A 17,115-nucleotide genomic window follows, 5' to 3' on the forward strand; every position below is an offset into this window, starting at 1 on the left:
TCCTGTGAAAGTACTTTCATCGATGGAGCACAGACACCAATGTAAGTTGATATTCTAATTTTCTAATTTCCTTTGTTTACAAAAATTTAACGAAACATAAAACATAGCATAAATTTACATTTGTCACTTAACATTGCCTTTTATCTTAAAAGGTAATGCTGCTCATTACATTTTGACACCTATGTTAATTACATGCACTAATGTTATTAACAGAATTATATATTGAACTGTTAATAATATCTGTTAAGAAAAACGTTATATTGAATGTTGATTATAAATAGTGACAGATATAAATTTATGGAATCTGAGGTAAAATACCCAAAATTTTATTAAAAATTTGAATTGGAATTTAAAAATCCTTTCAGATAATACCAAATTCATTGGCCAAAATTGATAAATTTGGTTATTAAATTTAATTTTTATAAATAATTACTTAAAAATTCCATAACGGTACACAAAATATAGAGTTTTGTAAAGTTCAATGAACTTTATAAGATGTATACCGTTAATTGGTTATTCACCAAATTGTGGTGAAAACTTTAAAAGTTTTGTGTTGTTTTTTTTTTAACAAATAGATAAAACTAACTTTGTTTATTTAATTGGTTTGCAATTAATTTAGAGTAAACAAAACAATACTTTTGTCTAAATGAAAATAATATGCATTTAAATGAATAATTCTCGGTTTTTTTTAATCACAATCTTATCACAACAGTATCGTTATAATATCGATACCCTATATTCAAAAAGTGCTAAATCAATAAAGTCTAGTTTTCAGGAAAGCACAAAAACTATTTAATTCGTGAAATATTGCACTAAAAGACAATATTTCTTCCATAATACGTTTTTAACATCCTTACTAATTCTTACCTATGAAAAAATTTTAATATTTTGCACATTTTAGCGACTTATTTAAGATAGCACTTTTTGGTCGACAAAAAAACAAATATTTGTTCTAAGTTAGCATGTTTTGTTCAAAGAATAGAACAAACATTTCTTGTAATAATATGCGTTATTTTATAATTTTATGAAATGGTTTTTTTAGAGGGATATAAGTCAAACCAGTAAGTCCAATAAGATGCATTTACACCATTTAAGTAGAAAAACTCATGGCATATCTGCTTGTTTACTATTCCTTATTCTCAGTACAAATATTTTAAATTATGAAAAGTTTTTGAATATAAAAAGTACCAATATTTTTTGAATAATACTCCATAATTTGCACATTTAAAGACTTTTGTATAATCAAAATTCTAAATTGGAACCATAGAATATTATAGATCTTAGTGTTATAAACGATTTCTGAAATAACTTTACATTTTTCGGAAAAACATTATTTAAAGTCTAAAACTGGCTTTATATACAAATATATAAATGATCATATCTTAAAAACTATACATTCAATTTATTAATCTTCACCTGTTTTGTTTTCAGCATGTTCATCTTGTTAATATACAAAATAAATTTTAAATAAATTTGAAGTTTTAAAAAATGTTGTAAAATTTGTATGAAAGTTAGCACTTATTTTCTTCAATAAATATTTAACTTTGAGATAGCATATTAACAAAAATTGTTGTTAAATGTTCAAAAATTACTTTTTTGGTTTCAAATTTATACCAGACGTGGATCATGCATTGAAGAATCCTTTTGCATCAAAAACTCACTTTACCCAAAATTGAGTTCGCACATTTTGGATATAGGGTCACGATATATTATTTAAACAAATAATTTTGTTTGCATCATAATTTACACTCTGATAAAATCGGTAATCCGGGTTCGAGTCCCAGTTAGACCCTTAATTTTTTTTGTTTTTATTTTTTTTATATAGCATGCAAATTACCATTTGATTTTAAATTTTTTGTTATATTGTTACATAATTTAGATTACATTTAAAAATTACTCAAATTTGAATTTAATTAGACTACTTCAAAATTAAAAAAAAAAACTTAAGGCAATTTGCTTTAAAATAGTTTAAATTTTATATTTTTTTGTTACCATTTAAATTTTTCTTCTATCGTTAATTTTCATTTAATGTTAAAATAGTTCTAGAATTAAAATTCTGCTTATAGTCTTAATTAAAATTTTTTTTTTTTCAAAATTTTAACAATTATGAATAAATTTTTATGTTATTATATATCACAGATAAAGTTAGGCTAGTTTTCGGAGAATATCCTATAGGTATTATGAAATATATAAATATCGCTTTCTTTTGGAATAAATTTTGCATGAAATGAAACTCTAAATACTTTTTGTTTTGATTTCCAAGTTTCTATCTAGGTAGATTGTTAGAAATGGGATCATAATATCAAAATTTAGGATGAATTGGTTAATGGTCATGGTTGGGAGGGCTTATTGCGTAATAAAATCTATGACGCTAAAGGTAAACATTTCAGAATCCTATGAGTCTTTGTTCTTGTTTCCTTTTCTGTCCTATCCATCTACTCCTATTCTCTGAACATACAGCATGCTAAATTAAAATGATTACTGTAGCTAGACAGGATAAATAATGGCAACGAATTGCCCCATTAGCCGACGAGCAAGAAGCTGGAGAAAAATGCATGCTGAAGTCATTAAAACCCTTAAACAGAAAAGTTATTCAAATCGTCATAGGTTACATGCTACAATTTCATCAAATTATCTTGCATTGCGCCTGTAGCGTGCGCATAATGTTTACATGGACAGTTAGACAGACAGACAGATAGTCGGACGGACATAGCTAAATCGACTCAGAATGTGATTTTGAACCGATTGTTATACTTTAAACATACATCAGCACAAACACGTAATAAATAAATAGATGGATAAAACCGGAACTTTTTTGGTATCTTTTTTTTAATTTCATTTAAACGGCTGTAACGATTTTCTTTAAATTTTAAACATATGGTGTGATAGTCTATATTGTTTCCCAAAGAGAAAAATGCATGCTGAAGCCATTAAAACCCTTAAACAGAAAAGTTATTCAAATCGTCATAGGTTACATGCTACAATTTCATCAAATTATCTTGCATTGCGCCTGTAGCGTGCGCATAATGTTTACATGGACAGTTAGACAGACAGACAGACAGATAGTCGGACGGACATAGCTAAATCGACTCAGAATGTGATTTTGAACCGATTGTTATACTTTAAACATACATCAGCACAAACACGTAATAAATAAATAGATGGATAAAACCGGAACGTTTTTGGTATCTTTTTTTTAATTTCATTTAAACGGCTGTAACGATTTTCTTTAAATTTGAAACATATGGTGTGATAGTCTATATTGTTTCCCAAAGCTTGGATAAGAAGGAATAAGAAGGGGTATATGGATGAAAAATGGACAAAATTCGTACTTCTGGGCGTAAATACTAATTACTGTATATACTCAAGCAAAAATATTTCGGATTAAGCTTTTAAAGTGTCTGAAATATGTATTAGCAAAGTTCCGTTTCGAAAGTTTGACAAAAAATAAGAGAAAAGGCGAAAAAAAACTGGAAAAAATTTTACTTCTATGTTTAAGTCTGATTTTTTCGTTCTAAAGTAAAAATATTTAAGACGATGCGTTTTTAGTTTCAGAGATGTGTACATTCGAAAGTCAACCCTAGAGGGAAAAACAGGAAAAAAAATGAAATTATAGTCGGGCGTTTAGCGGTTCAGTTGTATGGCGGCTAGGTGAAATAATGGACTGAACGTAACCATTTTCAATAGGCTTCGTCACTGGGACAATAGATGATCATGTACCAAATTTCATTGAATTATCCTTAAAATTGCGACCTGTAGTTTGATTACAAGGTTTACATATTTGTTCAATTCACAATCAAGTTGTATATTGTACCTACTAAAGTGTAGTAACAGTGATTGTGAACAGATCTTTGCAGCAAGTCATAAGTTTATGTTCTCAATGAAAAAAAACAAAACAATCAAAACAAATATACATAACAATGTCAAAAGATAAAAAAGTCAAAAAATATTAAACTAATTAAACATGCGAAATGAACCAAATTAATTTCTTTGAATTTTCAATTTTTTTATTTTCTTTATTCCACATTTTATACAAATAAATAAACAGTTTTTAATTAAATTTTAGCTCTTTTTTTTTTTTTTTTTTTTTCGATGTCTGTCATTAATGACAGGGTTGGTCGAGTATATTGTTCTACTCATATACCAGGGCTAGTTTTCTCACGATTGCGTGTATTTTAAGAGGCAGTTGTTTCTGTGTGTATGTTTTCTTTGTTTGAGTGACAAGTGTTATAGTTTTATGTTGGCAACATCAATAAACTTTAGAAGCTCCATCAAGTCATTTATTTCAAATTTCGATAGAATTTGGTGCATGTTGTTGAATTTTTGGAATAATTTAAATTGTAGTCTGATGTCGTTGTACTTGGTACATGTAAAAATAAGATGGCCTGTATCTTCAATTACATTGCATGAATCACAGATGTCCGATGATTCTATTGACATGCGTTTAAGAAAAACTTTGGATTTCGTGTGTCCAGTTAGTAGACGGTTTAGCAGTTTGATCTTGTGAGGGGGTAGGTGCACATTATGAAACCATGGTTTCCTGGGTGGAGTAGGGAAAATGCTAGCAAAAAAATTACCCGTTTTCCGCGACATTTTTCTGTAGTCATCAATCCATTCTTCCCATAAGATGTTGTAAATTGATCTTGAGCAATCCTTTAAGGAGGGAATTGTTGTTATATCCATACCGGCATTGGTGGCAGCTTTTGCGAAGTAGTCAGCTGTTTCATTAGGTTTAATGCCCACATGTGAGGGGGTCCATATTAAACAGATTTCCGAAATTAAGGACTTATCGACTTTATTGAGAATTGTGTTTACTAAGTCATTTTGGGACGTATTTTTTTTAAGTAATAAGCAAGCATTGCGGCTGTCAGTAAGAATGGCAGCTTTTTCCATACCTTCCTCAATTATAATGTCTATGGCTTTATCAATAGCGTGAAGTTCACCTGTCAGTGATGAAACTTTTCCTCCAATTGTAAACAGAAAATTGTGATTGCAAGAAATGTTGCACGCAGCACAACCTGTAGTGTTTGAGCCAACCGAGGCATCAGTAGCCCAGATACAGAAACCTTCACCCTTTAATTGATCTATACATTCAGTGTATATAGCATTTAGTACCTCTTTTGGTGTATCATTTTTTCCGGCTTGAAGTAAGTCAACTTTAATATTAATTTTGGAAGAGGAATTATTTCTGGAGAGTGGATTCAGTGAGTCAAAGATGTCCTTAAATTTCGTATATATGAATCCCCAGCTGGATTTTCGTGATGGGTGTTTTGTGATCTGATTATATAATGTACAGGACGTTACCTTAACACGGAGAAGTTCCTTGGCAGCCAAATATTGGGCACGTTGTTTAGGAGGCATAATCGCAGATAAGGCATAGATTGCCTGAACCGGAGTTGTTCTTGTTAAACCTAAACAAGTTCGTAAGAGCTGATTCTGAAATGACATTAATTTGGCATTTATGTAGTTGGGCGCATGTGCCATTGAGGATATTGCGTATTGAGCTTTTGAAAATACCAACGTTTTGGTTAGTTTGACGGTAGTTTGAGGAGTCATCGAGGATTTTGCTGATGAGGCCATTTTGACCGCATTTATTGCCGGTTTACATTTTATTAATACTTCCTGGTAGTGTTCCTTTAGAGATAGACTGTTCTTAATATGTCTGCCTAGAAATTTTAGGGATTTGACATTAGCAACTGGTGTGTTTTGAATCTTTATCTTTGGTTCTAGTCTAGCTCCCTTGGCCACATACATGACCATGGTTTTTTCCGAGTTGTATGTAAGATTGAGTTGTTTAAGCATAGAATAAAACTGATTGGCTTTATTCTGCAAATTATCACAAGCTGCACTAAATTCCTTATTGTTTGAAACCATTATGAAATCATCGGCAAATTGAAAGAGATGTGTGTTATTATTAGTGATGTTATGTAACTCCTTGGTGTAAATATTAAATAGAGTCGGACTTAAACAGCTTCCTTGGGGTATCCCATTAGAAATTTCAATTTTTTCATCACCCAGTACAAGATATCGCCGTTCCAAAAATTTTATGATCCAATTAGTCATGTGAATTGGAAAGTTATCATTCATCAGAATTTGGCTAAGACGGTTTATATCAACACAATCATATGCCTTCGAAATATCCAGAGATAAAACAATTACCTTTTCCCCCCTTTCCTTTGCGGAAGTTATCGTGTGCAGTAAATCATTAATACAAGTCGACGCAGACCGCCCCTTCCTGTACGCATATGTTCTTAAAGGTAGAATGTTGTTAGCATTCAGAAACTCTTCAAGGCGAGATTTAATCATTAAGTTAATTACCTTCAAAAATACCGATAGTAAAGCAATTGGTCTAAAATTGGTGAAATTGTTTAGGTCCTTGTCCCTTTTGGGTATAGGGACAATTTTGATAGATCTCCACTCTTCAACTAGATGGCATTTTTCCCATTGAAGGTTAAGTGCATTTAAAATCACAGATTTTGCCGTAATCGGGAGTTTTCTTAACATTTCGTATGATATGTTGTCTAAACCTGCCGCAGATGGTTTTTTCTTAGCCTCCAGGGTGTTGAGAAATTCATCCATAGAAAATTTGGGGGCTGGGGAGGTGCTGATCGGAATAAATGGGATGGTGGAGATATTAGTAACTTGAGCTTTGAGATGTTCCAGAAATTTCCCATCGTTTTCCCTGGACCATTTGGTAGTAGACATATTCGCTGAATAATTTGTACACCCTTTCAAAAATTTGTACAAAGATTTAGAGTTGGGAGATTCACAGAGAGTACTGATTTTATTTGAAAAAGATTCTTGTTTTGCCTTTTTTACTCCATTTTTAAAGTTTTTGATTGCCAGAATTAAGTTTTCCGCATTTGTAGCGGACTTGCATGAATTAAAAGATCCTTGAGCTGCTTGTTTTAGCCGATATAGTTTCTCCACTTTCTCATCCCACCATACTTTTGGGGTCTTGTTGGGTTTGGTTTTATATGTAGACTTTTTGATAGCTTCGGATATTTTTTTATTAATATCTTCAAAATTTGGCATGAAATTAGTATTGTTTAGGTTTTCTGCTAGTTTACGTTTAGAGAGAAATTTTGGGAAGTCCAGTATATTGTTTTGTAGTGAAATTAAAATCGGGTAGTGGTGACTCCCACCGATATGTGAGTTTATTGTTTTCCATGAAAAAGGCATAGGTGATGATGTGAACGACAAGTCAAGTACCGATCCATTGGATAGGTCAAATTTAGATTTCCTGAAAGTGACACTTCCATCATTAAGTAGTCGGAAAGAAGAAGATAATAGTAATTCATTTAAAATCGTACCACGTGAGGAGTCATTGGGATCATTAAAATGTCGAGATCGAGCATTAAAATCGCCACAAAGGAGAACGTCCTGTCTATTTTCCAAAAATGTTAGTAGTCTCTCCATTTCTGTCTTGAATTGGTGTGTTCTAATAGAATGAGGGAAATATGATGAGACGATGGTGAGGTTGTTTTTTAGATTTAGAGTCTTACAGATTAGTATATCCAGTGGGGTATTAAACGGAATTTGTTTGACCTTAATATTTTTCGTGAATGCAATGGCAACACCACCGTAGTTGTCACTCCTTTTCCTTACATATAGGTTATAATTTTGTAAAAAGGTAAAACTGTTGCGTTCATCGAAGTTAAAGATTTCTGAAAGAATACAAATATCAATTTGAAGTTTGTTAAGTGAGATTTCCAAAAAGTTCTTGTTTTTGTTTATACTTTGTATGTTATATTGTAGAATGTTCATAATTTTGGCTGCTTGAGGACGAAAATAAAATGTGTAGAATTGAGATTGCTTGTTTGTTCTGGTTGGTTTTACTTGTTGGAAGTTGACTGTTAATAGTTGGGCGCAGGTATAAAACTGCTTTCATTAGTTTTGTTGCTGTCTTGACGAATTCTTGCTGAAGGTTCTGATTGTATGCTTACTTGAAAGTTGTTAAGGATGTCTAGTCCCTCAGTACAATTGATGGATTTTAATACGGTAGCCATTTTATAAGAAAAGATGTTCACTAGCTTTTCAAAATCAGATACTTTGTGATACTTAGGGTAATCATACGTGGGTTGTGAAGGGTTTATGGTAATAGGGTTAGCTAGTTCATGGATGCGTTTGGGAATCGAGGCGGCCACTTTGCTATATCGAATTTTAGTTAGTCTTTTATTAATTTCGCGATTTACATCCAATGAATCCGGATTATGTCTTGTTAGAGGAGGAAATGCATTCTCATAGCCTTCTTCACCTAAGATTTCATAATAATTGTGGGAAGGATATTTCTCCATAACCTCTTTCCTGGACAGATTAGATATTGTCATAATCTCCCTAATTGATTTTTCAGAAGTCCACTTTTTGCATTTATGTGAATCTGATGATATGTGATCCTTAGAGTTACATAGAATACATTTGGGGGAGTTGCATTCGGGGACACATTTTGTAGTTTTCCTACAGTTTTCACATTTCTTTTCCTTGCAGTTATCCGGGCATGGAATCTGTTCACCACATATGAGACATCTTTTTAAGGATTTACACCTGTCAGCAATGTGACCTAGCCGGCCACAGTTTTTGCATTGTCGTAGTGGAGGAATATACAATTCCGCCTCCGCCATTGTACCACACATTCTAACTCTCTTGGGGATATTCTCGCCTATGAAGCCAATCTTCACTGTTTGAGTGGGTAAAAACATTACCTTATCCTCCTTAATTTCACGTCGCGTAAAGCGAAAAACAGAGAATACCTCAAAATCATTACATTCAAATTGTAGTTCTTCTCTTATCAACTCATCCGTGAAGGAGATAGGAACGTTTCTGATTACAATAAACTTAGCAATGAAACGGTCTGGGATGAATGCCTTAAGTTGGGCAGTCCTTAGAATTGGATTTGTGACAAAATTGTTTGCAGAAGAGAAATTATTAAACGAGAACCGGAATGTATTATAACCTACATTTTTACAGGTGTAGTTCCTTTTAAAACCGAATTTTTGTAGCTTTTCGAACATATACAATTCAGAGTTTTTCCTTCTGGAACTTATCTCGATATCTGAGGTCACCAATACGTGGAAAGGACCAGGATGATTTTCGGGGTAGAGATTGTTCACATTCATATTAGAACTCGATTTTGAATCCAACAATTTCTTACCTTCCTGTGAATTTCCATCAATACTTGAATCTTCTGCTAACCCACCTGACCGATCAGAACTGGTGGATGCATTGGGTTCCCCAAAGTTCCTTACCGCATCACCATGTATGTTCTTCAAAGCCTTGTTTTCCCCATCTTTTGTTAGCGCTTTACGTTTCGCTGATCCTTCCGGATCATCTTCCTCCATATCTACCAAGCACTTATTTGTTGCCTATAAACTATAACCTTGAAAATAATTTCCTTTTATTTCCAGAAAAAGAAACAACTGTGTTAACACACAGCAAGTAATTGTATTTGTGTTAAGAGTTTGGTAAAAGCCGTTATAAATTGTTGGTGTTAACAATAACAAAAAACTTCCACCAATAGCAAGAACTGTTTGTCACCGTGGTTGAATGCTTTTAGCTCTTTTGTTTTGGTAAACAGCTGTTTGTTTTTGATTTCAGTGTTACCACTTTATCGTTTTTTATGCTAAAATCGTTTGAATTTTTTGTTTATATGTTGAAATAAACAATTGGCAACACTAAACTTTCTTACAACATTCGAAAAACATATGAAAAATTGTCGTAGGAGTTGTATATAGCTTTTGCATAGAAAATACCAACAACATTGTTATGACTATTGTAGCAGCTGCTGACATACAACACATACAACGCTACAACATCGATTGTGAATTGAACAATTATATTATTTAAGTTAATGAAATTTTTATATTTCTGGATGTTGAAAAATTTTAGGAATTGATCTATGGACATAAAGCAGATTTTTTAGTTTACTCTGGCGAGAGAATACCACTTATAACCCCAAGCAACGCCGGGTACAAAAATCTAGTATATTAAATATTTTAGAAAAATCAAAAAGTACCAGTTGAAGTACGAAAAGGTATCAAAAGACCTCTTTTATTTAATTTCATGTTCCTAATACAAATGAAATGATTTTACCTAAGTTTACACATTTTGCGTTAAAAATCCCCTTTCAGAGCGACTTTTTTCAGAAAAATCCCCTTTTTGTGCATTTTTTGAAAATTTCCAACGGTAACATTGGTTGGATTACATGATATGAAATTGATATATAGATTTATCCAATTTACCATGTAACTCTAATACAATGGGGTCCATTTCATAGCGCATTTGCGCAGACTAAAAACATACATATTCCTATTTTATTTAATTTAGTAGTTGCTCAGACAGCATCGAGTACATATGCGTAGAGGATGTACTGAAAAAAATGAAACGTAGATTCGAAAACTTAAAATTATAATGTTTTGTTTTAATAACATGTGAATAAAATTTATACAGCTTCTAACTTGGCATTGGTAGTAGTGTTAATAGAAATGGTTAACATTATATAGAAGTGTGCTTGCTCCCGGCACGATTAAGAATTAGAATTATAGTTTACATAAAAATAAGCTTATATCTATGTACATATATAAAAATATAATAATAAAAAATATGAGTTATCCCCTATGCGTTCCACTGATAGTGGAAACATAAATTTTTGTCGATAAATTGTGATCACATGCAATTTCATTATCCAAATAACCTAGGGGAGAAAAATAATTGGTATTTGACCAATTAAGATTAGATTGTTCTTCAATAATATTTTTGATCAAAATATTATCATGAAGATGTAGTCTGTTAATGAAATTTTTCATTAATTGAAACGCGTAGCAAGCTAGAGGTTTAATGTTTGCCAAATCGTAAATAAATTTATTAGAAAAACGTTTGTTTTCTTCTTCAAAATGTTTATCTAAATAAAGTCTAATAATTTTTCTTTCTAATATTTAGAAATTTTTCATTATAGAGGGTGATAAAGAAAACCAGATTGGAAAGGCGTATAAAAGAATAGGTCTGATACTGGTCTTATATAGTAATAATTTAGTCTTATGTGATAAATATTTGTTTCTAAATAAACTACCAAAAGATCCCTTTACTCGATTGGCCTTATTGAGAAAAATTCTAGCATTTTCATTAAATTTAACCAATTTATTAAAGTAAACTCCCAAATAACGTAGGCTATTAACAAATGGAATTTCATTTCCATTTAAAAATAATTTAAGTTCTTTACTTTCCGGAACAACAAAGCTCTTGCATTTACCCGAAGCATTTCTTAGACAAAGTGCTTTACTTTTGGAAACATTAATGGATATTCCCCATTTTTTATAATAATTGTCCACAACATTCAAATGTAAAGAAACCGTTCTTAAAGTTTCTAATGGAGAGATACCATGTGCATATAAAAGAGAATCATCAGCATAAAAAATACTTTTTGAATTTAAAATAGTATGGGGAAAATCGTATATAATGATGTTATATAAATGTGGGGATAAAACAGAACCTTGAGGTACACCCCGATTAATATTTCCTAAATTTAAACAGTTATTTTGAAACTCAACACAAAATTTTTAAATATTAATCATTTTAAAAAGTATACCATTATGAAAAGCACTATCGAAGGCTTTTTCAATATCAAGAGATATTGACATCATTATGAAATTTAAGGAGAATGTCCTATTTTAAACCTGAATTGAAAATCAGGTATATATTGATTTTCCAACGAGATATCCATTTTTTCCTTGATTACTTTTTCAAAAAGTTTTCCAAGATTAGATAAAAATGAAATTGGTCGAATATTAGAAATGTCAGTATTGTCAGTTTTTTTTGGAATTGGACAAATTTTTGTAATTTTCCAAGCTTTTGGAAAGTAAGAATTATTAATACAGTTATTAAAAATAATAGTAAGAAATTTAAAAGCTTTTTGTGGAAATCTTTTAATAAGGAAATTTGAAATATTATCTAAACTTGATGATTTTTTATTATTACCACATTTTGTGTGTATTAATAAACTATCATATGTTGTCAATTTAATATCATTTTGAACATTCAAAGATGAGAAATTTTCATTATAATTATATATTCTATTTGGTAAATTGGAAAGATATCTCATAATGATTTTAGTAATTTCACAATTATTTGCAATTTTGGGAATTGATGTATATATGGATGTAAAATGATCTTTAAGGTGTATCAATTTTTGTTCATTATCAGTAATTTTAATACAGATAACAGATAATTCTGAAAGACTAAATTGTTTTTTATACCCTCCACCACTATCAGTGGTGATAGAGGGTATATATAACTTTGTCATTCCGTGTGTAACACCAAGAAATATTCATCTGAGACCCAACAAAGTATATATATTCCTTGACCTTATGAAATTCTGAGTCGATTTAGCTATGTCCGTCCGTCCGTCCGTCTGTCTGTCTGTCTGTATAAAACATTCTCACGTTAACACAAAGCAACAAAAATTAAAGAAATTCACCCAAAATATTTATTATTGTCCTAGGCAGTTTGGTATTGAAAATGAGCAAAATCGGTTCACACCGGGAAAAGTTATGAATCAAAATTTGAAACAACCTCGAAAAAAATAAGCATTTTTTACACATTCTGATGTAATTTTCTCGAAAACTATGAATGATAATTCCATGAAAATCAGCATACATTCGTTTCTACACAAGAGCGTGACTCCTACTGAAAATTGTCAGAATCGGTCCACAATTTTATATACCTCCCATACAAAAGTACATATTCCCGAAAAATGGGTTTTTTGTTAATAACTTCCGTCACAATGTCGAAATCTTTACAAAATCTGACAAATTCAAATCTTATGTCAATAGAATTCATTCAGAGAAAAAAATTTCTGGATCGGTCCATAATTGGACATAGCTCCCATACAAGGTCCCCTCCCGAAAATAACTTAAACGCAAATAATTCATTTCTAAATCAAGTTATCTATATAAAATTTGGTACAAGTATTGCCCTCACATACAGAAGTATTACTGTGATTTTTTTTTTCCATCGGTCCATAATTGGTCATAGCTCCCATACAAGGTCCCCTCCCGAAAATCACTTAAACGCGCATAACTCATTACTAACATAAGATATCCATATAAAATTTGGTACAAGTATTACTCATGTGCATAGAAATATTATTGTGAATTTTTTTTCCGATCGGTCCATTATTGGTCATAGCTCCCATACAAAGTCCCATCCCGAAAATCACTTAAACGCGCATAACTCATTACAAAATTAAAATATCCATATAAAATTTGGTACATATATTACTCTCACATACAGAAATATTACTGAGAAATTTTTTTCTGATCGGTCCATAATTGGTCATAGCTCCCATACAAGGTCCCCTCCCGAAAATTACTTAAACGCACATAACTCATTAACAAATTAAGATATCTATATAAAATTTGGTACAAGTATTGCTCATATGCACAAAAATATTACTGTGAAATTTTTTTCCGATCGGTTCATAATTGGTCATAGCTCCCACTCAAGGTCCCCTCCCGAAAATCACTTAAACGCACATAACTCATTACTACATTAAGATATCCACATAAAATTTGGTACAGGTATTGCTCACATATACAGAAATATTACTGTGAAATTTTTTTCCTATCGGTCCATCCTTGGTCATAGCTCCCATGTAGGTTCCCTCCCGAAAATCACATAAACGCACATAACTCATTACAAAATATTGATATCCATACATTTAGCACAAATATTGCTCTTATATACATAAATTACACTAAGAAATTGTTTTACGATCGGTCCATACTTGGTCATAGCTCTCATACTAGGCCCCCTCCAGAAAATTACTTAAATGTACAATATTCATTACCAAATAATGATATAGATACAGAATTTTGAAATTTTGTTTTTATATACACAATTGGTCATAGCTCCCATACAAGGTCCTCTTTCGAAAATATCTTAAATGCACATTACTCATTACCAAATAAAGCTATTGATACAAAAATTCTATTTCAAGATTTTGGCACGATAACACACATTACTTATTACTAAATTACGATATAGATACAAAATTTTACTGAAATATAGCTTTCATGTCCAGAAGTTTTGCTTAAATATTTTTTTACGATCGGTCTATAATTGGTCATATCTCCCATACTAGGTCCTGCCCCTAAAACCGTATTTAACTAGTTGCATTATCAATTTGTGTAGAACAAAATTATATATATGTATTTTGAAAATCCTTAAATCTTTCACACACATGCATACATGCAAATTAATAAAAATCGCCAAGCGTTGGTAATGTTCAATAAATCTTGGAATTGTAATAGATTTGAGCTGTTTGAATCTAGGGATTTTTCTATTTAAGATATGAGAAAACTTATTTCTACAAATATTTGATCAATTAGAAAAGTATTAATATAAAAGTAGCTGGTGGAGGGTATTTAAGATTCGGCTCAGCCGAATATAGCACTCTAACATTTTCCATGCTTGTGTTGAATTCAATATGAGAGTACAAGAACCAAGAAACATGAAATTTTGCATTTATAGTGAGAATATGTAAAGTGGGACTTTTTTGTACTTCAAAGGTAATACAAATCTACACGCAAAGAAGAAATATGGTTGGGGCTACCATAAACTGAAACTATCATTAATGTTTGGAATTATAATTAGGACAACCATATAAAATACTTCCCTTTGGAGATCATAATATGATTCTTGTTTTTTTTCGATTATGTTATAAATCTTCTTATAAGCACTTGGACCAGGTTTAATTTGTTTTATGCGTTCATTAAATAAATTTGCCTGTTTTATTTGTACTTGTTCTTTAATTATTATCTTAATCAGCTCTATTTGTTTATTGATAAGTAAATAATCTGGATTGGTTCTTTTAAGAGTTCTTGTGAATATTTTCTTTAATTCCTTTTGCCAAATGTATTTTAATTTAAATAAGTGTTTTATTTTATCCGAAATATAAAAACGTTTATTTTTTATCTCAATCTTTTTTTAATGTTTATTCGAAATTTGGTTTATATGATCCGAAAATTCATTTATATAGTTATCTATTTCAGAATTTGTTAGATTTAAATTTGTAGCAGGAAAGTTATTCTGAAGTTTAATTTCAATATCATTTTTAAAATTTGTCCAATTTGTGTCTTTAAAAGATGTTAATAATCGAGGTTGTTTTAATATGAATTCAAAACTTATAAACTCAAGTTTTGATTTTAGAGGAAAATTATCAGAAAATGTTGGTAAAGATATTATCCTATAATTTGGGATTGTAATGTTTATCAAGTTAGAGCTTATTATAAGGTGATCTAAGTAAGATAAATTATTGGGATATGAAGGAATTTTGTCAGAAATTCTTAAAAATTCTGCAGAAAAATCCTGTAACCAGTTAAATAATGTATTTCCGTTTAAATTATTCAAATTATCACCCCAGGCAATATTTCTTGAATTTAAGTCACCGCCTAAAATTATTCCATCGTAATTTTTACAAAAGTTTCTTATTGTACAAAGGCTGTCATAAATTATAAAAAGATTTGAATTACATGGAATGTATAGAGAACCGAAAATTAAACGCTTTGATGTGCCATTTATTATAATTGTAATTTCAACAAATAAATTTGGAAATAATACACCATCAATTTTAATTCGACGGAAAGAATATTTGTCTTTCAAAATAATTCCAATACCAACTGTATTATCATCTCGTATAGTACAATATTCTTCCAAGAAAATTTTATGTTTTGAGTTCAGATGTGTTTCCTGAAGAAATGCTATGTCAATTTTATTGCTTTTAAGGGTATTTAATAGATCGATCCTTCTACTATGAGAAACTAAAGATCTTACATTATAAGTTAACATATTTAAACATTTATTTACCATAAGTATTTTGAACTTCTTTAAGAAGATTTAACCATCATTCTTAACCTGTGATTTTGTACAATTTTTATAATTATTTATAAAGTTTTCAATTTTATCTTCTAAGGATAAAGTTTCCTCTATACATAAGATTCGAGCAACCTTTAAACATTTTTCTATGATAGAAGGAGTTTTTCTTTCAGTAATTTAAGAAGAATTTTCAAAGCAATTAGCAAATGATACATTATTCGATATAAAATTTGAGTTATTAACTGCTTTGTTGACATTTCTTGCAGCTAATAATTGTCTTTTTTTAATAATTTCTATAGAATTTTTTTTCTAGCATTAGCATAGTTTTTAAAAATAGGACATCCACGCCAATTAGCTGGATGTCCTTCTTGACCACAATTTACACAAATAGGTTCCGTTTGCCCTTTAATGATTTTACATTCACCCGATTTATGAGATTCCGAACATTTAACACAAGCCTGAGTTCGGTTACAGTTTTTAGAGAAATGAACCCACTGTTGGCATCGCCAACATTGGATTTCTTTAGAATTTGCCTTGGGTGATTCCCAAGATACTACCTGACGCAACAAAAATTTTATGTGGGATAATACATTTACAGATTTACCGGGAGCAAGAGTGATTAAAAACAAACCTGTGTCAATATTATTTTTTCTTGAATGTGTTGTTTTAAATTTGGAGACACTGTCGACGATATTGGATATATCTCGTTAATGTGTCCTGAATAGGAGATGTGTACGACAGCTACAAAAATTGGAAAACTTGAACGTAAATTTTTTAAAATATCAGTTTTTGGCGCGGCACATTCGCATTTACATAGCGCACACCTAGTACAAAAGTGACACAACTCAAAATTTTATTTTTGCGTTTTTATATTCTTTAAGCCTTAAGTTTAAACCTTAAACTATACACAAGATACTTGTTTAACTCTACAAAAATATTAGTGTATTTTGTTGCTGTTAACTGTTCAAGAAAAAACGTTATGTCGTTCTTTATCTTTCAGAATTTGTAAAAAATTTGTTTCCTTTTCTTAAAATAGGAAATAATTTTAATTATTGCGTAAAATAAGTTTTTTGTTATTTCGAAATATAAAATCGGAGGAGCATTGTAAAATATTCGAATTCAAAAATTTTATGAACTTTAAAAAAAATTTTTTTTTTATTTTTGCGGTTTTATATATCAAACATCGACTTATACAAACATTTTATGAATAGACATGAAGATAATGACAAACACAATGGTTTGGGATCA

The 17,115-nt window shown here is 30.7% G+C and overlaps 1 protein-coding gene across 1 annotated transcript; it reads right to left on the reverse strand.

The window, feature by feature from the left end:
• Nucleotides 1-7,787: 7,787 nt before the first annotated feature.
• LOC119610335 lies at nucleotides 7,788-9,423 on the reverse strand. Its single transcript, XM_037965501.1, has 2 exons — nucleotides 9,152-9,423; nucleotides 7,788-9,052 (listed from the first exon to the last, which is right to left on the reverse strand). Exons 1-2 carry the CDS (start codon nucleotides 9,336-9,338, stop codon nucleotides 7,857-7,859), a joined length of 1,383 nt encoding a protein of 460 aa, XP_037821429.1. The 5' UTR covers nucleotides 9,339-9,423; the 3' UTR covers nucleotides 7,788-7,856.
• Between the last annotated feature and the right edge of the window lie 7,692 nt (nucleotides 9,424-17,115).

Source organism: Lucilia sericata, unplaced genomic scaffold, assembly GCF_015586225.1.
Source record: "Lucilia sericata isolate MDLA Ls3-8-SP2 unplaced genomic scaffold, ASM1558622v1 Contig000027F_arrow, whole genome shotgun sequence".
Classification (NCBI taxonomy): domain Eukaryota; kingdom Metazoa; phylum Arthropoda; class Insecta; order Diptera; family Calliphoridae; genus Lucilia; species Lucilia sericata.